Below are 25,186 nucleotides of genomic sequence, written 5' to 3'. Positions count from 1 at the left end.
CTGGGTACAGTGTATCTCAATAACAGAGTGCCTTCTTTGCATATGTATTAGAGGGGAAAGGTGTTCTATTCTAATCAGCTAGATGTTGCAAACGTTTGAGACGAGCAGTTGACAGGACAATGCTGAGAAACCTTTGGATATTTGAATCAGAATTTGTCCGTAGAAGAATTTAGCAACCTAAACTATTATGAATAAATAAAATGAAAAGCAAATTTTGATCTCCAGAGAGGCCCCAGGAACTAGACTTTGAAACGTGGAGTCCTGGACATACATTTTGCAGAAATTTGCTAAACTGTAAAGGGTTCTCTGTTGTGAAGCTGAGATTGCTCTAGACTGTAGTACTCTGGTAATATGACTTTTCATTTTCAGCAGTCAGCTACTGCAGTACCCTCAGCATGCCATTTACCCTCTTGTGTTTTTCCCCCCCTAAAAAATTAGAGACTACAGCATTTCTCGGTGAATTAATATTTTAAAGGGACACAGCCAATTTGAAATCTAAAGAGAGAAATTATGGCCAGGATTACTGCTGTTCTTGGGTTTTACTGCCAGTTCCTATGGTTTTGTAATCATATTTTCCTATGTTTTTTTAAAATATTTCTCTCTCACTTGTGAAAACCCACATAAAAGGTGAAATTTTGACAGGCTTAGCAACAGAGGGAAAACAGCAAAACTTAAATACCCACAAAATGTGCATGGGGCTGTAGGAGGAACAAACAAAAATCTCCATTCTCTAGTTTTTTCTCTCTAATCCCTTTCAGTTACAGTTGTAGATGGCATACACAATGTTAGTTGGTACCACTTTCAGTCGGAAGTGTGATTTGATTGTTTTTAAGGTGTAGCAGTTTTAATTGTATGTAACTTCAATTCCATCTGCATGTGAGGTGTGTTCAGAGAGAGTTGAGTAACTAAGGATCATCAAGTTAAATCAATAATTTCAGAGGATTTTTATATTCTGCTTCTCACATGCTTAAAATTTCTTGAAGGGTAATTAAAAGCAAACCATTTCTCTTATTTCCACTTTAGGATGGGAATCTCAGCTTCTGGAAACGGGATTCTTAGGAATATTCCTGTGCCCGCTCTGGACTCTCTCCCGGTTACCTAACTACACTCCGCCTTCCCAAATTGTCATCTGGGGATTTCGATGGCTCATTTTCAGAATCATGCTTGGAGCGGTAAGTGGAACTATAAGCACTTATGCTTCTGCAGACTTCTGAGATCATATTAGCAAAAGAAGATTATCTCTTTAAATTTTACTAGAGAAGCTAATTCTAAATGTTTAATCCTAGCAGAAAACCCACTTGCTTCCTATAACTGGTATTATATTTTTTTATGTTCTGTAATTTAGGATGGTCTCTGGTTATAACCAAGGAGAATGCAGGAGGAAATATTTGGTGTTCTGTTTCATTGAATCTTTCAGCTTGTTATTGGTGTCTGCCTTTAACGAGATCAACAGATACAGGACCAGGAATGTATATTAACATTTTAGCACTGCTATTACAATTTTAATGGGGTGGGCGGGGAAGGAGGGAAGTCATTAGCTTTGAAAGCTTGTCCCTTAAAAATGTTTTGTAAAGTGATTTTGAAGGTTCTGAAACATGATTTTCAGCATGTTGGGTGAGAACCCCAGTGTGAAATCCTCAAGCAGGAGCTGTACCCAGTTCTTTGCATACCTTATTGAAATATCACTCTCCAGGCCTTACGCTGTCAAATGTAGCAATTGCTGCACCTCTGTCGTTTCCGAATGGAGATGCCCAAGAGTCTTGAAAGCAAAAGAACCCATCAGCAACTGATGTTTCTTTTATTAAAATTAAAGATGGGGCCTGGGCACAACATTTAGAGCTAAAACAGAATTTTGGACACCCCATGGTTCTTGGATCTTAGCCCGAGGCCACGTTGGAGTTTTTGGGTCCCAATTGTGTTCAGCTTTGGAAAACCTCTCTCCCACACTAAAGTTCAAGGGAGCCTGGAACTGATACCACATGTAGACAATATGGAGTTGTTAAGGTCTTCACCTCCAGACTTAAAAACCTGACACCAGCTATGTTTGCTTTAGGCCTAATGTCTTGAAAGAAGTATAACCGGAGTAGTAATAGCAGTGAGGTTTGCAGATGTGTTTTTGTGTTGGGAAATACACACTGTGTGTTTGGGAAATACACATGGTATGTTTGTTGCATCTAAATGAGACTTCCCAGCTCAAAGCAAGTCAGCCTGATTCTGAGAACCCTTATTCACATGAAATGCCTTTACTCATGCAAGTAATCCTATTGACTTTAATGCAACTGCGTGTTGAGAATGCTCAACTGAGGAAGGGTTTATAGGCTTGAGTTATGTTTGTAGAGCCTCTCGAGTGCCTTGAGAACCTTCTCGTTGAAATATGCTATACAAACCATGCCATTATTCATTATTAGGCTTTGAGCATACAAGATAATCTCCATTTTGAGAAATCAATCTCTCTTTATGTATAGTAATGTATAAATAAATTAAGAGAGGGATAAGCATGGACATTGGCACCAAGAACAACCTCAACACGGCTTTAAAGACCACCTTATCTCAATGTTAAGGCTGTTTGATGCATGTGTAATCTCAGCTATACTTTAAAGGATGGAAATTTGGGCTCTTAAGAAAGCTGGCTTTTGTAGACTGAAAAGCTTTGAAGTCTTATTTGGCAGCGCCCGAGATCAGATGGGAAAGACGAAGCAAACGTAAAGATCTCTGTGCTGGGCTGAACAAAGATTCGGTACATTTATGACAAAGAAGATATTCTGGCTTGGGTGTACCTAGGTAGATAGATGAAAACATGACAGCAGTCTCGCAGTCTGTGCCATGGAGTCTTCCTGCTGGTGACAGATGGTAGAAACGCTATTAGAAAAATGACTGGAATGACTATCAGCAAGATCGCGGATATATAAGGGAGAGGAAGGGAATTAACTAAAACAGGAGGTCCCTGGTGGTTTTCATACTGACTGTGGAAAAGTGGCATTAACAAGGAAGTCTGAAATCCAAGTGGAAGTTAGTGCACCATCTCCAAGACTGTGGAAGGGAAAAGGGGGAAGTAGCATCTATAAAATACGTACTGTAAACTAGCAATTAATTTGTAACTAATTGTGCATACGCTCTGCTGGAATGTCAGCATCCTGGAGCAAAGTACTGCAGCAGCCCCCCAGGGCATAGAGGCCCCATCTGGTCAGGTCCAGGCTGAAATGCTGCTCTCCTGTTTACTGTCCAGCTTTTGTGCGGTGTAGTGTGACGTGTGAGCTACCTTGTGCTCTACTCAGAGCTCTGTGGTGGCGATAACTTAAGCCTTCTGGGGACTCATGAAGTCTCCCCCCCTTTACTGTGGCTCATCTGTGTAGTTTCACAGATTTCCCTCCATTACTTTCTATTTGAGAGACCCGCTCTGTCCTCCTCCAGGAAACTCACCCGTCTGCTCTCCTCCTCCAAGCTCCCATAGCATACGAAACTGGGGCAGGTTGTGGGAAAGGTGGAGGTTGGACACTTGACTCATAACCCTTGGAACTAAGGGACCCAGTCACACGGCTCTGCAGGGGGGCCTCAGATTTGCTTGAACTGACCCTGATGACTCTTGACTGTCAGAGGTGGTGACCTTTGTTGCAAATATCAATGATGTGCGCACTAGAGCTTTCCCCCATCCCTTGTGATTTAGGAACTCGTAACAAGATGCAAAAATGAAACTGCAGTGTAACTAGTTATTTACATTTGTTTCACTCCAAAACCTACTCCAGTTCTGACCTGTACAAACCATGATTTTTTTTTTTCAAGTTGCGGAGGAAAGGCCGTAGCGAAGTGGGACATGGGATTGGAAGTTTCTTAAGTGGATGGTATTTTTGTTTTAATCAGGTTTAATAGCAGATTGCCTGTGTTTTTGCTTTCTTGCCTCTCTTTTCAAAAGCTTGTAACAAAACTTCTCTCTGCTCTAAGTGTGTTCTGTGACTTCCTGCTGAGAAAATTCCTGTGTAAAGAAACCTTTGAAATGAATCAAGAGAGAGGTGGTTCACAGGTCAGTCAGTTGGTGCAAATAGATTTGAATTTGGAAGCAGAGACTGAAGTTATTTGTTAAATTTCCATCAACCCACACATGGACCTTGAGAAATTTCTTTTTCTCATAAAACTAAAGTGATCCAGAGTGGTTATTTTCTGTCGCCAGCATCCAAGACTGCCAGGAACACACGAATGGCTGTCAAATCAGTTAAAGATGTGAAGAAAACTTGGAATCATTTGTCTGCATAATGAGATGCTAGACATTTGAGAGAGTGGGGGTAACCAGAGAGCAAACCAAAGAAACACACACATGTATGTATGTACTTGCCAATTGGGAATTTTGAATCAAGTTTGGTGTTTTCTTTCCAAGCTCTGGACATGAATTTTTTTTTTTGGGGGGGGGGGGGGGGGGCTGGGCCTGGCATTCGCTAGCCAACCCCATACAGGAAGCAAGTGTAAAAACAATTACTGCCCTTTAAATTCTGCAACATGCAACAGTTTTCCTGTGCCAGGTTAGACTGGGCAAACCTGTTCAGATAAAATGGTAGCCATGTTATATCTTTACCCACTGCTCAAACCAAAATCAAAAGGAGACTCTTTGGAATTAAAAAAAAAAATCCATTAACTATTCTGTCCTTGACTATTTTTTCCCCTAACTTGCATGTACCCACTGCACGTTATTGTGCCGGCAGAGTATGAAGAACAGTAAATTACTGCATGCAAGTTTTGTTCAGGTCAGAGTCATTGAGAGAGAGACAGATCTTTGAGAGCTTTTTCTTGTAAGATTTCTAGCCACCCAAACCCCTCACTCTTCTGCGATTCTGCCATCATTTATTTAACTGCAACTTTGCCTTTCCCCAGTTATCTTTTCAGAGACTTTTGTATCACTGGTTTTGTTTGAAGGGACAGTGTGGTAAAGGCAGCTAGCACCCTCCACAGTCTTCCATTTAGCACCCTTGAAAAATCTTGCATCTACACAGCCGTCCTTTTGGCCAACGAGGAAATTGGGGCCCATACAAAGCAAAATCTGAACACCTTTTAATTTCCAATTAAAATGATTATTAAAAAAAACCTGTTTAAAATGGTAGCTTAGAATATGGCTATGGGGACCAGTCTTGCATGCTTCTCCTAGCCAAAGCTGCTCAGTCGCTGGGAGTTTAGCCAGAGGAAGGGTTGTAGAACCAAGACCCGTGCTGAACAAATGCTATCCACAGTTAATAAAGCTCAGTTTGAAAAAAAGGTGAGTTTGAAACCCTCTGCTGTTAAAAATAGCTGTGGATATAGAAAATATCATGCTGTTCATTGCATTGCTTTAGCACTCTTTTATTGTAAGTTGGCAGAGGTTAAGTTTTTCAAAAACTGACTAGAGCAAGGGTGGCCAAACCGCGGCTCATGACCCACATGTGGCTCTTTTACAGTTAAAGTGCTTCTGTCCTGCAGCGGGGTGGTGGGACTCGGGGCTTCTGCCCACCAGGGTGGGGGCGGTCTTAGGGATTGAGCCCCATCGGAGGCACCTGCAGGGTCTCAGGGCTTCAGGAGGAGTGGGGCTGGAGTCCCAAGCCCCAACAGGTGCCTCCCGCAGGGCAGAAGTCCCATGCCCCGACAGGTGTGCCCCGGCTCTTGAACTTCTGAAGACTGTCGTATGCTGCTTGGAGGGTCAGTAAGTTTGGCCACCCCTGGCCTGGAGTGTCTCATGAGGCACACAGTCCGTCCCTGCCCCACAAAGGAGCCCAAGGGAGAGCCAAACCCCCATTTATTTTGAAAGTCTCTGCCGCAACTCTCCCTTAATTTGAGTGGGAGTTGTCTCTCAGAATCTCTTAGATGGCTTTGACTCAGGTGTAACAGGTGTCCTGGTGACGGAGGATTTGCACAGGTTCAGTGCAGAAATAAAGATGAAATATAGTCGACAGCACTGGAGTGTGAATTTTAGAATAGGTTCAGGTACGTGTAGCAAGCATTTGGGAAATAGGGATGAAGGTTCCCAACCTGCTATAAATATCCATCCAAGTTTTATTACAAATTAAATTTCCTGTACTCTCCTTTATAAACCTAGAATGATAACGACTTTAATAGCTGACCAGCATGGTTTACCCATTACTCTGGTGCAGGCAGCCACGGTCTAAGTTATTAAAGTTTACTAAGTGCAATAACATGGTGCTGACTGACCTTTAATGAAATTCTTCGGCGTTGCATAACTGTCCCATGACATCAACGGTTCCAGCCTCTTGAGGTGCTGAGTGTCTCCTGTCAGGTGAGTTGATGGGAGCTGAGAGCATTCAGCATCTAGCAGGACTGGGCCTTGTTGCCTAATCCGCTAGTCCTTTAACTGATCAAATGCAGTCTGTATGTTTCATGACTCTGTGGCTGTGTGGTGAGAGTTTTTTCTTGCTGCAGAGAACTTCAGTGTGACTAGTATGTTCTGTAGGCCCCTCTGTAGTGGTCAATAATAGATTCCTTATGTTGGAGGGATGCAATTGGAAAACCAAAATATTTCTAAGGGAAAATAGTATTTCCATTGCAGCCTGGGGAGGGATTTAGGGTAGGCTGTAAGAAGCCAGACCCATTCCTGGATTTGACAAGGCCGTACTCGGTAGAGCCAGCCTGGCAAGTCCTACCCGGTATGGTCCCTGGGGGGGCGATTCAACAGCCAGACTCCTGGAATGTAAGGATGCCTTGTCCAGGCTCCCATTCTCTAGTCAGACCCCTTGCAAAGTCGAGGAGTGGTGTGGGAGCAGTTTCAGCGGCGCCGTGACATCGGAGGGTTCCCTTGTGCAGAAGGTCTTCTCTAGTGGTTGGGTTAAGGTGGTTTTGGGGGGCTCTACCGTACCTCGTTCAATATATCCCATGCCGCTGTGTTGTTACGGGGTATGGGAGGCAAGAACAGTGGGAAACCTGTGAAAAGTAAATGCCAAGGAGTGTTTTAGCAGAGTCTTTACTTTCTCTCTGTGACTTCCTGGAAAGGGTTCATCCGCTAGAATTGCAATCAGCATTTGGCTACAATAAAGCCCTGCAAAGTATATGTTTGGGTGTGTGTATATCGACTGCCTGCATCATCCTGCTGCGAAAGGTAAAGAGACTGTAAATCAGGGGTTTCTGAAGACTTATTAAACCTGTTAAAGGTAAGCCCCCAGAAAGCTCGATAGCAGAGATGCACAAGTTGGCACAAAGGTTCCAATAAAAATTCCTCCATAAAGGCCTCTGAGAGCTTGTCATTGTTAGGCTACACACAACTTGAACAGTTCATAGCTCCTTTCCTGCTTTGAACCACTCTTATTGTATTTCATAGGGGAGATGCTACTGCTTGCACCTGGAATGGGCCCGAAGAAATAATGCTTTATCTCTAGGCTTGGAAGGATTTGATTATTTATCGGTAAATGTTGATACACACATGAACCAATGATAAAATGTTTTCATGGATTAATAATAAAAATTTATAGATAGGCAAAGTAAGGAAAATGTTGCTTGAGAATTTATTAGATTAAAAATCCAGTGATTTAGGCTCTGAATGAGGCTTGTTACAGAGGGGCTAGTGAATGAATAGTAAAAACAGGTGTGGTTTATTGATTTAAAGATATTCACTTGGTATATTTTGACATGATGTTGACAATTTGTGTTTTAATTAGAACTGGCAAGCAATTAAAAAAAATTAATCATGATTAATCGCACAATTAAAAAAAATTAATTGCACTGTTAAACAATAATAGAATGCTATTTATGTAAATATTTTGGATGTTTTCCACATTTTCAAATATATTGATTTAAATTCCAACCCAGAATACAAAGTGATAGTTGTTCACTTTATATTTATTTTTTATTATAAATATTTTGCACTGTAAAAATAAAAGTAGTATTTTTCAGTTCACTTAATACAAGTACTACTGTAGTGCAATCTCTTTATCATGAAAGATGAACTTACAAATGTAGAATTATGTACAAAAAATAACTGCATTAAAAATAAAACAATGTAAAACTTTAGAGCCTACAAGTCCACTCAGTCCTACTTCTTGTTCAGCCAATCGCTCAGATGAACAAGCTTGTTTACATTTGCAGGAGATAAAGCTGCCCGCTTCTTGTTTACAATGTCACCTGAAAGTGAGACCAGGCATTCACATGGCACTGTTGCTGCCGGTGTTGCAAGATGTGGTAAAGATTCATCTGTCCCTTCCTGCTTCAACCACTATTCCAGAGGACAGGCGTCCATGCTGATGACGGGTTCTGCTCGATAACAATCCAAAGCAGTGCAGACCAAAGCGTGTTCATTTTTATCATTTCAGTCAGATGCCACCGGCAGAAGGTTGATTTTCTTTTTTGGCGGTTTGGGTTTTGTAGTTTCCGTATCAGAGTGTTGCTCTTTTAAGGCTTCTGAAAGCATGCTCTGCACCCCATCCCAATCAGATTTTGGAAGGCACTTCAGATTCTTAAATCTTGGGTTGAGTGCTGTAGCTATCTTTAGAAATCTGACATTGGTGCCTTCTTTGCGTTTTGTCAAATCTGCAGTGAAAGTGTTCTTAAAATGAACATGTACTGGGTCATCATCCGAGACTGCTAGAACATTAAATATATGGCAAAATGCAGGTAAAACACAGAGTAGGAGGCTTTTTTGACCCTTCAGAGGCCAAGCACAAGATCTTGGAATAGTTCTTAGAACTTCTGAGAACAATGACCTTTGAACAAAAGGATGGGGGCATCATTATTTGCCTAGTGCCAACAGTTTGCTTGGCACTCTGCAGTGCATGAATATAAATACTGTGCCAAGCCCCAATACATTGCAGTCCAAAGGAAAGACACTCTTTCCTATGATATCTTGAGGATCTGGCCTCTCTTTTCTGTACAGAATCGCAAATCTCTTTCCTGGGTTCTTATTGTAACTCCTTTTCTCAGGCCTTAAAGCTTCCAACTTCTCAAATTCCTGTTACCTGGCCTTTAAAAAGCTTGACAGAGTCCATGGCATGGGAACTACAGGCAAATTGTATCTTATCAGCAAGTTTGTTTCCCATGTTTCGTTTAAAATGCAAGTCTAGTTCTGTGAATGCTCTGCTCCTTTCTTGTTAATTGTATAATGTATTTTGCCTTATGTGACACATTTGATATAATGCGCCATGAAAAAGTTACATGCACTCTCATACCGCTGAGTTATCTCAGTTCTGTTTCTCACTGTTATCTAGAGAGTAATAACTCTCCAGTTAGTTTTAAAGAGAGCCCTGAGCAAAATAGATGTTGCCCCTGGAGTGACTTCTTACGTCTTGCTTGTTGATATATAAGTAGCAGGCATCTTAGAGCAAAAGATGGAAAGGTCATTAAAAGAAGGATCTAATCCAAGCAAGTGGAAATCAGTGATTGATGATACCTTTAATGTCTCAGTGCCCAAACATATGTACGTTTCCTTCTGGGCTGGGATAATGAGGCTGACAGGCCCTGGAAAGCAAGTTTAACGCGTGAAACCAAAGTTTCCTCCCAGACCATATGTGCACCTGTTCCAGCACAATCTTTGATTTCTGCTCTAATCCAGGCAGGAGCTGAAACATATGCACAAACGTGGACTGAATGAAGGCTTCCCATGGGTGGGATTGGAGGATATTATAAGTAACAAAAAATTCACGTAAGAATTTCCTCTTTGGTTATTCACCTATTTTGTTCATCACTCATTGATAATAGCTGACCAAGATAAAACATCCTTGTAAAAATCTCACCTTCCAAGCAAGTGGAGTTCCCTTGCACAGTCTCTGGATTTCTCATCTTGTGATTGACTTTAGGTAACTCACACAAAGTGCAATATTAAAAAATGACTGTACAGTGATCAAGTCTATTCTGCGTAAGAAGTTTGCTGGATTTCAGCCAAGAGCATTTCCTCGTCTGTGGCTCTGTGCTGTGGGTTTGTGACTGTGGCTTCATGTTATGAAGAGTAATGAGGGAAACCCATGAAGAGTTGGATGGTCAGGATCAGACCCTGAATATTCCTGATATGTACAGGAGGATTAATAAGAGCTAGGGTGTGTGCATGAGTGACCACAGAATGGGGAGATAATGCTGAAGGTGGCTAATTTCCTACGCAGAATGGGGAGATAATGCTGAAGGTGGCTAATTTCCCTTGGGCCACACCTGCAGTGAGTCCTCCAGGAAGTGGGGGCCTGTGCCGTCTGTGTGAGGGGGGAGAACTGAGGGGCCTGCAACCCCCAATGTAGCCGTATGAGGACTCATCTAAGACTGAATCTGTTCCCTGTTCCACTGACCCCCTCTAGGCTGTGGAACCTGCTTTTAAAAGAGGCTCGGGGGCAATGGACAGCCCGCCCACTGGAGCTGTGCCGACAGGGAGCACTTCAGAGGGCCAGAGCGGAAATTGTGGGGGACATTAGGGTGCTGCACAGATATCCCTGGTCTCCAGCAGATCCTTGCTGAGATCTGCATTATCTGGGGTCCAAACCCCTGCCTGTTCCTTTTTCTTCCCCAGTGGAAACTCAGAGTTTTCCTCCCCATCCTGCAGTGTTTTCTGTGGAAGTTTTGGCTTGGGGAGGAGAGCAGAAGGGCTCCTCAGCTGCCAGAGCCTTCACCTGTGGAGCTCCCCACCCCAGAGATAAATCCACTTCCCCCACCCCATTCAATTCCCAGACTAGGGGACTTTGCAAAGGATCGCTGGTCGAATACCAGTGACACACAGATGATACCCAGCTCCACATCAGATGCCACCGTCTCTGAAAGCCTGGCTCATTTCAGCAATCTGATGCAGCACGTCTGGTTGAATCAGAATCAGATGCAATACATCTGAGAGCAGAGAAGCACGTGCCACTTTCATAGCATCACTCTCCGTCAAGGAGACAGCCTGGGTTGTTAGGATAGTCTGCAGCTTTGGTGTCTGCCTGGGCACCTCCTTGCTTCCTGATAACCCAGAGAGCTGCACTAAAACACTGGTGGCTGGCCAGGAGACTCTGTTTAACCTTGCTTTGGCCTAGGTGACTCTCACATCCATGCTCTCCAGGCTTGATCACTGTTATGCACCGTACATAGTTGGATGCTTATGTAGAAGAGCTCTGTGACTCTGAAAATCAGGCCACTTCCATTTAGGCACCTAAATATGGGTTTAGGAGACTAACTGTCGACAACCAAGCTGGAAATTTTAGCCTCAAACGCTCTAGTGACGAGCTCAGTACAAACGTTTCGATATAACATCTCTCTGAGGTTGAAACCAGATGGTCCGCTTTAGTAGGGAGTCTTCTTCTGACTTGCAGTATGGTTTACTTCTTTTGGAGTTTTGTTGGTTTGCTCTTGCTAGCCCTAGCACCATTCCCCTCCTCCCCCAAAGGACAATCTGCCTTCATAATTTCAGGAACATTTGCTTGTTGAAGATCCTCTTGATGCTTTTTGTCAGTAGTATGTTTTCCACTCAGTAGTTTTTCTTTTTCTGAAATAAGGAGTGTGGGACTGATTCCTATATTGTTCAAGAAGCGAGGGTGTGAATTGTGTTTCCAAAGTTTTTTCCTCCAGTGTATTCTGTTTGCCTACTTTTTCCATACTCTGTTTCAGAACAGGGCTCCAGGAACCACACATAATTCATCCACTGCACTTCAAGTGCTCGCACACATGTAAACACTTAAAAACTTTGCGCCAAAACAAAGATCGATGCCCTTAAATCCATGGCAACCTTTCTGTATCAGTCCCTTCAAAGAGCAGATAGGCAACTTGTTCTGTGGTCACTGGGTACCACAGAATTCTGAACTGAAAGAATGGAGGGGTAGGGCGAAAGTTTTGTTATTTGCTCACCCTGAATTTGCATGTTCATTGTTGTTGATCTTGCCAGAACGTATTAACCACACGCTCGAGCGCTTCCCGTAACCACTCACCCCCTCTAATGACTTCCTGAAGGAGAGCGGCCAAGGCTGCAGCATGATTGACTAATGGTAAAGAAAAACAAAGGAGACAATTTTCTGCTTTAAACCGAAACTCAGCGATGTGTGTTGTAAAGCCCAGTGAGGTTAGTTTGCGCTACATCATATTTTGATTTCTTAAAACTGAAGTGTCCTATTAGAAAATTATATTTTTTTAAAAACTCCTGAAAGCTCAATACGTTGAAAGCTTCAAAACCTCACAAAAAGTAGCGTATGGAAGAGGGCACCACTCAAGTGCTGTCCCACTTCAGTGGTTGATAGGCCACAAATGCGAAGCCCCTATAAACGTCAAAATGAGCCTATACCTCACTATAATACAACATGGTTTAGCTGAGCACACATTTATTGGTTGTATTACAGTTGCACTTAGAGGACCCAACTGAGAGCAGAGACTGGTTGTGATAGGTGCTGTACAAACACACAATAAGAGACCGTCCCTGCCTTGAAGAGCTTACAAGAGAGATGACACACTAATGATAGGAGGGGAAAACATTGACACAAAGAAGAGTGTGTGTGACTAGCTCAAAGTCACAGAGCAGGTGAGCATCTGAGCTGGAAGCAGAACTCGGGTCTCCAAAGTCTCAGTCTGATGGGTCTGCAGGGGTCCAGTGAAACATGCTGCTTCTCCAAGTAAAGAAAGGTTGTTATTTTACGGTTTGTTTTGGGTTTTTTTTTAAACAGTGAATGTAGATTTTAGAGCGTTGTGTGGTTTAAAAGTGAATTCAGAACTTGGGGATAGTTGCATCTTGTTATTCAGCTTCCAAAATTTGATTCTCAGTTTGTACAACAGAAGCTTTTTGGAGAACTAGAAGCTTGGATATTTAAAAGTGACGTATTATTTCGTTTTCTATTGAATTGTCAATAGATATTTAACACAGCTGTTAGAGGGTCTTCTTCCATTCCATCTTCCACATCTTTGGCGATTTGGTTAAAAAGAGGATAAGTCTAAGTGTTGAAGGGCTAGACCAGGGGTTTTCAGCCTTTTCCATGCTGCAACCTCCATTTCCACCCCGGTACTCTGATCCCATCTTGGTGGTCCCCCATTTAGCAATAAGAGAGGGATAGGGTGGTCGCAAGCCTGTTTGTAACCTCCAGGTTGAGAACCCCTGGAGCAGTCTGATCTATTTAATCTTTCTAACTATATGGCTCATACACACATAAACCTAGAAGGTAGGAGAAAGACTTCTGAGTGCTTTGTGTTAGTGAGCTTGCTGGGCTCAGAAATGTAGTGCAGGAACATTTTGCCTTGCAAAACAGGCCGTTCCCTCTCCTTTTGTGCCTTCCTGTGAATAACAGCACATTTAGTACTTGCAGGGGCTTTGTTAACTTTAGACCCAATTCTCCTTTCTCTTACATTGATCTCAAACAGGTGTTTAACTCCAGAGATTTTGGTGGCATTTCTCCAGATTTACGCCAGTATAAGTGAAAGGGGGATCAGGCCCGTTCCCTAAGAAATCCTCCCAACAGCCCTGTGAAATATGCAGTGTTATGCCATCTAAAACGTTGGCAGCACCGGCCCTTTGTCTTGGGTAACAGTGCAAAGCAAGCAAGCAGTCACCTCTGGGACGGGGGGTGAAGGTGTCCCTTTACTTCTGGAGGATGAATCTGCATTGAGGCTGAGCTCTGTAGCAAGTAGTGTCCAGGCTTTCCTGGCCTGATCATTGCATCAGGGCCCGAGATGAGTGGGGAGCTGTAAGGGGCAGGAGGTCTTGCCATATACTGTGCTGTCCACCTTCTCGTACTCTTGAATTGATGTCTGGCTCCAGAGGGTGGATCTTTGTGGTGCAGGCATCCTACAACTTTATTTTAAATCCTTGCCTCTGGTGGCTGTTAATAAAGTTACGCATGAACTCTTTGCGAAGGTCCTAAGAAGGGCGTTTTTGGAGCAAACCTTACTTTGTATGGCATGCCTTGGTTGGGAGGGGAGGCGCAGTGTTGGGTTGGTTCCCCCTACCCCCAAAGATAGAACATGCAAGAAACTTAAAGTAAAATTAAAAAAACAACTTTAAAAAAACCCGCCTCCTACGTGATTCCAAAAGGCATTAGCACTTTCTCACTTCACTTATTGGAGTTTGATTGGCAGCAAGCGCTAGCATGATCTCAAATATTGCTGGCTTTTTAAAAGCATAATTACTTGATTCACTCTACATGTTTTATGTTCCTAATATCCCATTAGCGCGGGGCGTAAAGATGGATGCTTCTTAGGAACATGCAGTGGCAACAGAATTTCAGTCCCTTTGTGTGAGCGAGGAGGTTATTAGGAAACAAGTAATAAAAACAGACATTTATGCAATTGATTTGCTTAAGAAGTGTGCCGTGACTTGAAATTTGCATCGTTTTAACTAAAGCTCTCTCTCGCTTTGGCTGCTAAAGCTGAGGAAGATGCAAAATGTTACACTTGTTTTCACTAGAACTAAAACGGCTGGTCTGTAGAGATGTTTGCCTCTCTTTTGTTCAGCCCTTCAGAAGTTAACCAAAGACGCTAGTGACGTGCCAGAGGGAGAAGGCTTTACTTTCTGCACTGCAGTCTGTTGCTGTGTCGCAGCCGGGTGGTACGCACGGTGATACTCTGCAACAGCAGGCGTGATTTTTAAGGCTTGATAAACATACTGGGCCCTGTGCTCTGAGGGATGCAGCCCATCGCAAATCATTATTGTTCCTACCTTGTGTACACCTCTCCCGCAGCGCAGTCCACTGACATGGGTTTCTAGCTCTTCCACTCCCCGGAGAGCTCTTCGGATCTGTATCCGTGATCAGTTAGGAGCACAGTTAGCTTTATCCCATCCCTGATTGCCCTAGCTACTCTAAATATGACATAACTTTAAGCCTTCTTCTGCTTGGAGTTCATACTCTCATCGTGCTGCTGGTCGGAGAGCTGTTTCTAGCTTAAACAAGTCCATGATAATCCGATGAAGTGAGCTGTAGCTCACGAAAGCTTATGCTCAAATAAATTGGTTAGTCTCTAAGGTGCCATAAGTCCTCCTGTTCTTTTTATGGTAATACTGAGCTCTCAATAAGGCCAAATACTCAGCTGTATCCCTTCAATCTGCAGTTTTTGTTTTGTTTTGTTTTTTGAGACAGCAACAATATGCCTTGCAAGCTTCTTTTTATCAGAGCTGAGACAATAATGTACAGCTAACAATTCATTCAGCAAACTTTAGCCCCTTTCTCTACACATGGAGGATCTGAAAGCAGATAGCGATGTTCTCTAATTTATTTGTTTTGTGAAACCAGCTGATGTTTTTTGGGAGTGGAGTGGTATGGTGAATTGTTGTAATGCAGACAATTATCTCTCACCTCTTAATTTGTTGTTCAAGCCCTGTTGCTCTGTTGTGATTGAATAGACAAGTCACATGGTATTATTTCTGCTCCTCCATTAGATGAAAGTATAAGAACTTTCAGCATGCATATTCATAGATTCCAAGATTTTAGGAGCACAAGGAGTTGTCTAGTCCAATCTCCTGTATATCACATGCCTTTAATTGCACCCATTTTTCCCTATATGAAATCCAATGACTTAACACATGTAAATTTGCAGATATGAAATTTGGTTTTCACAAATACTTGTGCATACAACTTTGAAAATGTTTTCCTGACTTCGGTCACGATGCTAAAACTCGGTATCCATAAAAAGTGACTACAAAAGAGGCGCACGCGTGGTTACGGCAAATGAATATAACAATTTAAAAGATGCTTGGGGAAAACCTTAAGCAGGGTTCACCCTGTTCAGCTCTTTACAATGGCCTTGGTTGATCAATCATAACAGCTTTGAAATGTAGGCGGCACCTTTGATTTTTCCGCTATGTGGTTTTCCTGCGTTGCATTACCCATAACACTTTCCCGTTTGGTTTCCAATGTGGTGCCACACCTGGGAGGTTGGTTTGGATCAAGCTAAATCTTGGCTCATGAAAGCTGATTCTTTTGACCATAGACAGAACTTTGATGATTTCCTCAGTGATTAATCAGGTGGGTCACTTCTACTCGTTATGCATTCAACACTGTTCTTCAAGCAAGAGGCAAAATGGCGCTTTACCATTGGCCAGTCAGGTGGAAGATCTAGAACTTTCTCAGGACCTCTTTGGACAGAGTAATGGTGTGGGTGCATCTTGTCTCCAACACGTCGTCTCCTTGATAAAACAGCTTCCAGGGTTGTTTGAACAATCTGAATGGGTAATGAGTTCAGAAATAGCCTGAAAAATTGTCTCTCCTACCAGACCTTGCTGCTTCATTTGTGATCAGTCCGAGGTGCTGGAGCTCCTTTCGTGTACATGAGAGAGCTTTCTATACAGCCCTCTAGACTCTGGACAACTCTTCCTCCTTGGTCCAGATTTGTTAACCTCCTCTACACACTAAAGCCCATCTTCTCTTTTTCAAGGCGTTGTTGGGATGTTAGTGATAGGTAGACGGAAGGGCTGGAGATGGCAGGAAGATTTAGGTGGGACCTCATGTTTCTATTTTGGTCAGTGATTGACTAGGTAAGTGATAGTAGGCAAGCAACGAGGATCAAGTTCTTGTGCGCAAAATGTATTAATCAGAAAACATGCAACTGGAACAATGAGTGAACTAAACGTCAGGCTTAAAAACATCAGGCTTCTAACGACACGTTTTAATTTTCGGCATCCCCTAGGGCTCGCCTTGGGCACCAGAGACAGTAATTAGTACCTTACAAAATGTCTCCACAGGACAGCTTCCGTTGTTACTTATTTCTGCACAAGCCTGCAATAAAAGTGCTGTTATGAGACTGTAAGCCCGTTCGGGGCAGGGATTGGACTGGGCCTAGCGTAGGATGAGTTCTACCAGAGGAGTATTAATCATTCAGGTGCCTAGAAAATCAAATGCATGTGATTCTTTAAGTGTTTATGCAGTACCCGCCACTGTAATGTCAGAGTGCCTTTTGCTGCATGAGTGTCCTGTGTCTGTCAGGGACCTACATAGAATTGGGATGTTACTCTGTCCGTGGAGAATTAACTTAGTTCTAGTGTATCTCTCTCCCTCTTTCCCCAGGTTGTGGAGATATTCTAAGTATGTGTGTAATGTTTTTTATGACTTTGTCCACATTGTGTGAGCTGGATCCCTGCTGCAGAAGAAATTAGTGGGGTGTAGTACCTAAGGAGTCATGCCTGGAAGCATAAGCTGGTACAGTTTTATTGCATCACTGTTAAGTTGTAACTGTACAACTGGCATTCTGAGGACTGGTGCTAAAAGCAGCATGGAAATTTCATTACTCATTTATAGCTTACGTTCATCCTGTAAAAACACAGGGCAGGCTCGAAGGCCTGACTGCACAAAAGGAGTTAGGTCCCTAGAAAATCCCTGCGATTGACAAAGCCTGAGCTAGGTGCCTAAGCTCCTATCCAACCAACAGGGAGAGAGATTCACAAAAGCCAGCGTGTTATGCAGGGAGCCAATGGGAGATTCCAATGACAGGGTATGTGCTAAGCCCTGCCACCGTCTTGGTGATAGGTACCTGAGTCTGGGCTGCAGGAAGGCAACTATCTGTGCTTGGGATCCTCAGCTGCACATCCTGTCCTGGCCTTAGGTGCCTGTGCTGGTAGCAAGAAGCCACTCCCTTGCTGGTGTGTGCTCTCTTTCTCGCTGTCTCTGTGTCTCTCTTAGTCATGTGGGCCAGAGAGAGCGCACGCCTGAGCAGGAGGTTGGCTCGCTAGCCTGGTGGTTGGAGCATGCACCTGGGAGGTGGGAGACCCAGGATCCAGTCTCCATGCTGCAATGACTCCCTTTAATTATTTAGCCAGAGCAGCAGCTTCAGTAGGAGAGACTGTGGGAGCCCCACATCAGAATATCCCATAGCCCAATGGTCAGAGCTCCCTATTCAAATCCCTTCTTCGCCTCCGGTAGAAAGGGAACTTGAACTGCAGTCTCCCACAGCCCAGGTGAGAACTGGGACAAAAGTTACGGGGGGAAGTCGTCCCATCCCCCCCCCCCCCCAGCTGTTTTGTGTGAACTCACCCATAGGTGCCCTCTGAGCACACTTGCCGGATTGGATCCCGCACGGGACTTCGGCAGCTGAACACTCATCTTCCCTGGTTTGTAAATTGCTCTGGGACTGAAGCAGGAGATAGGCCTAGAGGGAGGCTGCCGTGCATATACCCAGAGGTGGAAACATAGGTGCTTAGGGAACTTTTACTGCAAAACGTAGGTGCTGAGTGAGTTTAGGCACCTACAAGATTCAGCAGCAGTCTAGTGCATGGCAGTGGGTCCGAAAGCGGGACCTAAGCCCCTAAAACAGGGACTTAAGTGCTCACCCCTTTTGTGCCTAAATGCCTTCAGATTGCCTGGAATATAGAGAAACCGCCCTCACACCTCTTAGGTCTGCCAGCTCAAAGTGGGTTTGTGTGATCCAAGACGAATGCAAGAATTGGCTGCTTGCATATGTCCATGTCACTGCTGGATAGTAGCAAACAGATGGTTCCTTTGGAATTGCACAGCAGTGATTGTCCTGCTAAATGTTCTGCTTTAATCTGTATTGATTTCTGTCATGTCCAGCTAAAGACGTTTCCCCCACCCCCCTGCTGACTTTTTTTTTTTTTTTTTTGAGGGGTGGGGGAACATGTGTACAGCCTGGCATGACCGGTTCACCATGTGAAATGCAATAGGATTCTTTTAAATGCTGTACTTTAAACTCCCCTCCTGTCTGAACGCAGGGCTCTGTGGAGCAAGAAGGGTGTCAGTGTGAATATCTGTCAGAAACTGTGATCAAGGAGAAGGTTAAATGCCTATGGATTCCTGCCTCCTTTGTTTGTGCAAGCCTGCTGGGTTCCTGTTTAAGGGTGACAGGGCAAAGTTCCGCTCGCAACTCTCTTGGGCCGGCTCACTCGTTTTGAACTAGAATGGGCTAATGCACGGTGTTGTGGATTTTGGTCCAAATCTCTTGACTGCTATATTTCTGGGACCTGAGCCAGCAGCACTGTTTCTATGTGTTCTGAGACCTGGCCAATTCCAGAGGAGAAGACCGTTTTTAGAGTGCGTCCCAAAGGGAAACGGAGAACCGACGCGCTGTCTGCTTTATGCCCCTGCTTCTGGACTGTGCAACCCTTCTGGTTGGTTATCAGCCTTGGCAGGCAGCAGATGTGTGAATGTTGCTTGCTGCTCCCGTCATCTTCCGCCAGTAGAAGTTGCTGTGGAGGTGGGTTATCTCAAAACGGTATCGTGGGCACATGAAAGGCTGCAGGAAACACAACCACGTTAACCTGCGAAGTATCAAGTGTGTGTGTGTTGCGGGGGAAGCAGAGTCCAAATGTGACGACGAGGGTAAAAGTCAGGCCGAGCAGGGGCTCTGGTATCCTTTAACAATGATTTGGTGCTTATGCCTTCAAGATGTCCTGAGATTTATTTTATACATCTCTATTACTGTGGGGGTAGTTACTTCATTGCTCTTGTGTTTGTTCCCCAGCATGATCTGATATGCCGCCATTCTTCATGTCTCCTCGGCCAAGAGGCTTCTGTAAATGTCACTTCTCCCTCTGCGTAATAAACAGAGAAAATAACAGTGGCACCGAATGGAGACCCACTTCACTGCTCTCACGCCAGCTTCCGCTGCGTCCCTTTAAAGCACACCATAAGCTTTGGGGGGCTTGATTGGTTTTATAGCACCGACAGTATTTTAGATACTGTGTGGTACGTCATAAACCTGTGTGTGCTAATAAATCATAACAGCAGCTGTGCTGTTAATGGATGCGTTGCCATTCTTCAAAGGTTTATTTAACTTGGCCATTTTATTTCATATTGGGATCAGCTTGCAACACCGCATTAGCCAGGGTACATTTTAAAAGTGACTCTGTGACCGTGCTTACAGTACATGGAGAGGGCTAGGTGGATTTAATTACATAATGTTTGCAAAGCTTATTGAAGATGTAGAGTGCTATAAAAGTGCTAAGTATTGTCATTACTGGAAATACAATTTGTCACACTGGCAGAAAGGCTAAAGAGCCAGGAGATGTAAGTTATACATCAGGAAACTAGTAAATAGGGAATTAAGGCAGAACTGTGTCTTCTGAAGGATCAGAGACATATGCAATCAGTTACCAGGGAAGATGACTGGAACAGAAAGTACAAGTGAGTCTGAGGCACCTTGATTAGCTTCTGGAGGAAGGGATTGAGGAGTACAGTGAAAAAGCAGGAAAATCGGATTTAAAGCACATTACCACATTAAAGTAAAGAGCCCAAAGCAAGGAGATTCAGGTTTAAGGCTGGCAATCTATTACTCACTCACGCAGGTGTGCACGTTTCAAGATCTGTCCTGCGGTACCTGTGTATGAATCAGTTGATGCCTAGTGCCTTGTAGAATCTGGCTCTCAATCAATTACCTGAGCGTAAAAACCAAGTGGAGAGCTCTAACCTTTGCATTATTGATGCCCCGGGCACTTCAGTGCCACTGAAAGTCTGGGGTATATTTGCAGTACCACTGGAAGCTGCATCTCTGAAAAATAGCAGGCAGGACACAGATCACAGGCATAGGCGATGGTTGGACCAGTACAACGGTTATAGGTTTGTGGGAGCTTTTAGGATCATTCTGAAATTTTTTTTTCTATTGTGTTTTTTTTTTTGTTTTTTTTTTTTTTGCAAGTGTGGCAAGGGAATTTGGGAAGGGTGGGTGGCGGAAGGGACGAACAGAGGGCATAAGAGATGTAATTGGAACAAAGATGAAGAGGAGAGACACAAAAATTAGAGGCAGATAAGGGACGGCAAGGTGGGCAACCAAACAGATTGGTCTCCCAAGGAGTGTGGTGCCATATGCTTTAATATGAAACCTTTAAAACTAGGCTGTGCAAAGCATTGGGAAATGTAAAATATGGAACAGTCCCACATTGGCTGAGGAATTGAGTAGGTAACCTATCATTCACTTTCATTCTTTCACCTTATAAACGAAACATTGGAGTAAATGAAACAATCCACCGAGGGTGCCTGGATGTAATTTAATACAACCCAAGTGCCTCTCTTTAATTGTCAAGCTGTGGGCTGTGATCTGCAGCTCCTTGTTAAAACTGAAGGCGCCATCTCACCTGCATGTCAAGCAATGCTGTTAGGTGGCTCTGCGAACGTGCTCAGGGAAGCATGGCTAGTCGTCCCATCGTCTATGAAATGACCTACTACGCTAACCCCACTTCGTTTTATATCCAAGGACAAAAATTACTCCCCTAGCCACCCAGGGGAGCTTTTTGCTATTGGGGCCTGAGAATCTCTTTCCCTGCCGCCGCCAATACACTCTGCCTGACTCTTCATTCCCCAGGCCCTGCATGTTTGAGCAGATGGATGGTGTTGTGGTAAAAGGGCTAGCTTGGGAAGCTGAGTGAGTCACTAAATTTCTCTGGTTCTCAGTTTCCTCCCTGTAAAATGGGGATCCTATTTCCTTTTTCATTTTCATTTAGATTGCAAACTCCTTGAGGCAGGGATTGTATCCTACTGTGTGTGTATGGTCCCGAGCACAATGGGCCCCCGATCTTGGCTGGAGCCTCTCGGTACTGCTATTGTACAAATCAGAAAAATACATTTTCATGATGTCTTGTCCTGGCTTAACAGGCTGGAGCCCATCATCACAATTCTTCACCCTCAGGGAGGATCACTATTAGGTGATATTGTGTGTGTCTCAGGGGCTGACAGCTCTGCATCTGCAGGGCTACTGGCACCTGCTGGCTCTGGGAGTGCAAGGCCAGGAATCGGATTCCTGTGAGCTTTGCATCAGCCATGCCTTGTCTCTAGTTGCCTTCTATTGTGCACTCTGCAACCTGACAATTCGTTCTGACTTTGGCTTGATGCTCCCTTTGGCTGCGTCTTCACTAGCCTTTCCTCTGGAAGGATTTGGAACATCAGTGCCAGCTCTATTGGTGGAAGAAATGGTGTGAGCACTAATATAGACAGGGCTCCGGGCAGCCTTAGCTTTAAGCACTATGTTGTCCAGCTCAGAGCAGGTCAATATAAATGCATCAGTCGGTGGTATGAAAAAACCCCGCATCCCTGACCAACGTAGCGGTGCTGACCTATACTCCAGTCTAGATGCTGCTCTGTGGTTGGAAGAATGCCTCCGTCAGTGTCGTTTTGCATTGTTCAGGGAGGTTGTTTTCCTTTCCCTTCTGTCAGGGTAGGTTGCCTTTATGCTACGGATTTACGCAGGCATAGCAGTGTAGATGCATTGAGTGTCTGTGTGAGACCGTTATAAAAACTCTGGCAAGCTGGAAACCGTTCTGCACTAGCGCGTTCCCCATTTGATACCATTGGTTGAGCTATGCCGCTGTTCGCGCTGGTGGGAAACCTTTCCCCAGAGAAGCTTAAGCAGATGAGATCTCTTTCTCCTTCTGTACAGATAATTCTTTGCCTTTTTCTCCTGCCTTCCCCACTCTTCCTTTGCACGCCTTGTGCAACCTTGAGCCTCATTCCCCTTCACATCCCTCCCGAAAGCTGCTGGCTTCCCCCCTGGCCTCCACCCCTTATCTTATTAATAAATGAAATTGAGATCAAAAGGCCGAAAGAAATGCCTGTGCCCCCCAGAATAACCTGACCTGCGTGTGCGCACACATGAATGCACTCATTTACATGCGCTTCGCTTTGAAAACCTGGCTCTCTACCGATCAGCGTTTCATTTTAGGACCCTGATTGGCCTATTATGCAGAAAAGTGCACTCGAATCGGGGAGGCCCTTGCCAAGCATAATCCATATTATTCGAGCACACAGCCTTGATAGTAAACAAAGCTCCTTTTTTTTCTTTTTTTTTCCTTTCTGAATTTTGCATGCAGTGCGTACATACAGGCTGAAAATCCAAGGCCGTTAACTCTGCTCCTCGGAGCTGTGTAAGCAAAACTCTTCAAAGAGAGGTCCGCTACAATGGATTATAGAACAGTGGAGTCCCTTAGAAATTTTTGGCAGATGAAGGCTTACAAAATAATGAAAGTCCTCTGGTATTTGAGGTGTACAAGAAAGACATGTTTTGAGTTTTTTATTGTGATTGTCTCAGAAAACAGAGCCCATTTAATGCGGTGATCTGTAAAACAGAGATTGCAAAAGGACTTGGAATAATTAGCAATACATTCTTTCACTGAATTCTCACTATTTCTTCTAGTACTGCCCTCCCTCATAGAATGAGACATGTTCTTATTGAAAAGATTAATCTTTCCCAGATTTTGCCTCCTCCATTGTGTATTTTCATCATTACCTTTTCTGGATAGATTAAACCTGCTTTAACTAAATTATACTGAATTAGTTTAAAAACAGGATCATGCTAAATCCTTCAGATCTTTCCACAGAATCCAAGAAAATGTGTCATAACGTGGGTGGCACTTGAAAGGTTACTGGAAAGGGCGGGGTTGTGATTAGCTAATAAGGGAGATGAGCTATCTGGCAAAAATAATGAAGACTTTGAAGCGAACGGAATCTGGATGCCTGTAGTAAAATCATATTAGACATAATGAAATAAACGTTGGAATGTAACAGATCCTTGTAAATAAATAATAATTAAAAAAAATCAGACGGATGTAGTTGTCAGTTCATTGACAAGCATGCCCTGATCCTGGGCATTATAGCTCTGAAATTGAGAGTAATTATTCTAATTTGTTTTATTACATTAGCGTGGGTAGAAGGGAAGAAAAGGGGCTTTCTTGTATGGCTTTATCATTATTCATAGAAGAACTCAGAAGGGACAGACATCTGACTCTGGCACTGGGGCTTCATGGGAATTTTTGGAAAATGATGTCTACAATGTTCTGACCTTTGACCTTCCAGCTGCAGCCCTCCTCCTCTCTATAGGGATCCCACACTTGACTCCTTAGCAACCTCCTTTGTGCCTCTGATCTCTCTCCATTTGTCTAGTAATAGCCCTTGGCAGGAAGACTTGTTGTTCCATCAGTAGCTTAAAAAGGCATGGAGCCATTAATGCCAAGTACTTTTCAAAATCCCTTTCACCCACTCCTTACAACTAGCCTTCAAAGTCAATCAAATGCTGATGCAGTCATGGTAGTTTTTCAAAGGATCTTTCTGGTAGCAGGGAAAAAAGAACAACAAATAAAACAAAACAAAAAGCAACATGAGTGACTTATCTTTCACAAATGCGCTTTTCAGCCCATCTGAATTGTACATAGACAGTGGTGATGCCTTTTCTTTAGTATTTCATGGTGTCTTTGTTTTCAATCTGCATGCTTACATTGAAACTAAAGCAAAATAAAGAGCAAATTTCATAAAGTGGGGATTATCTACTTACGTATCTATCTGGGCATTTATTTGCTCATCATTGTGGTGTCTGACCAGCGTATCTTGCTACAACAGTGCACAGACATTGGTCACTTCTTCCCTTCCCAACCTCTCCCCCCACCACCTCCATTGTAATCACTGGTCTAGAAACTATCCTTGGAAAAGTCTAAGTCCTGAATGATTTGTACATTGGCTGTAGACCTGGAAGTGTGTGAGAGGCGAGACTTCAAAATCATTTGTCTGATTACTCTCTTGCTCACATACAGTTCTGACACCCTACAATTTTGACCCAGCTTTACAGCTACTCTTTGGAGAATAGTTAGGTGAAAATGTCTGGAAAGCTAGCATTCAAATGGCATAATGAAACGTAAGTCTCTAGCTCTAGTAGTCTCTCAGAGAGGTGCTAAAACTATGGTCTACAATCTGCTAAGGTTATAGGTGAATGGTTGGAAAATGGAGAATTCCAACTTCCTTGGCACTGTTCTGAGACTGAAGTAAGGTCCACGATTTGCCATGAGCCAGTGTCATTTTAATTTCTTGATGGTTCAGTTCCTGTTACAAAGAGAAGTTATTTAATTGGTGGGACCAGCAGGTGACCGTTATTTTAAACAAGTCCCTATGGCTACAAAATTGTATTCAAAGTCTGTTTTCCTGATAGATATCTACAAGACAGCAAAATACTAGTTATGTATTATCAGCTGTTAATGTAGCAGTGGGTTTGTAAAATAGCAAAGCTGTATCTGCTGCTTATAAAGCAAGGCACTGCTAGATCTAGAGTAAAAAGCTTGACAAAGTTGAATATCTGTTCAATGTTTTCCAGATTTCTTGTTTTATGAACCTCAGTCAAAGCATTGTTTCAAAACAACCCTCTGCACCAGTTTGTAACAGTGCTCATTGTGCTGTACCTTCGAACCAGAAAACGAACTGTCTGGAATCAGAAGTGAAACTGATTTAGTCTGCCTTCGGTATCTAAATTGGAATGAACAGCAAAAGATAGACAGCATAAATGGTAAAAGTAAATGTAGGTGTTTAAAATATTTTGTTTTAAACTGCTAGTATTTTAATCTCTCAGGATGGCTACAGTAATTCATGTAGGGCTTGATCCTGCCAGC

At 43.5% G+C, this 25,186-nt stretch overlaps 1 protein-coding gene across 1 annotated transcript in view; it reads left to right on the top strand.

The window, feature by feature from the left end:
* LMF1 (lipase maturation factor 1) overlaps positions 1 to 25,186 on the top strand; it is a 339,188-nt gene that overhangs the window by 98,850 nt on the left and 215,152 nt on the right. Inside the window, exon 4 of the mRNA XM_077828568.1 lies at positions 1,024 to 1,172. Coding sequence (XP_077684694.1) covers positions 1,024 to 1,172 — 149 coding nt within the window. The remainder of the gene's footprint in view (positions 1 to 1,023; positions 1,173 to 25,186) is intronic.

This window comes from Eretmochelys imbricata, chromosome 10, assembly GCF_965152235.1.
Source record: "Eretmochelys imbricata isolate rEreImb1 chromosome 10, rEreImb1.hap1, whole genome shotgun sequence".
Classification (NCBI taxonomy): domain Eukaryota; kingdom Metazoa; phylum Chordata; order Testudines; family Cheloniidae; genus Eretmochelys; species Eretmochelys imbricata.
Note: the sequence above shows the minus strand (reverse complement) of the source record. Positions and strands in the feature narration are given on the sequence as shown.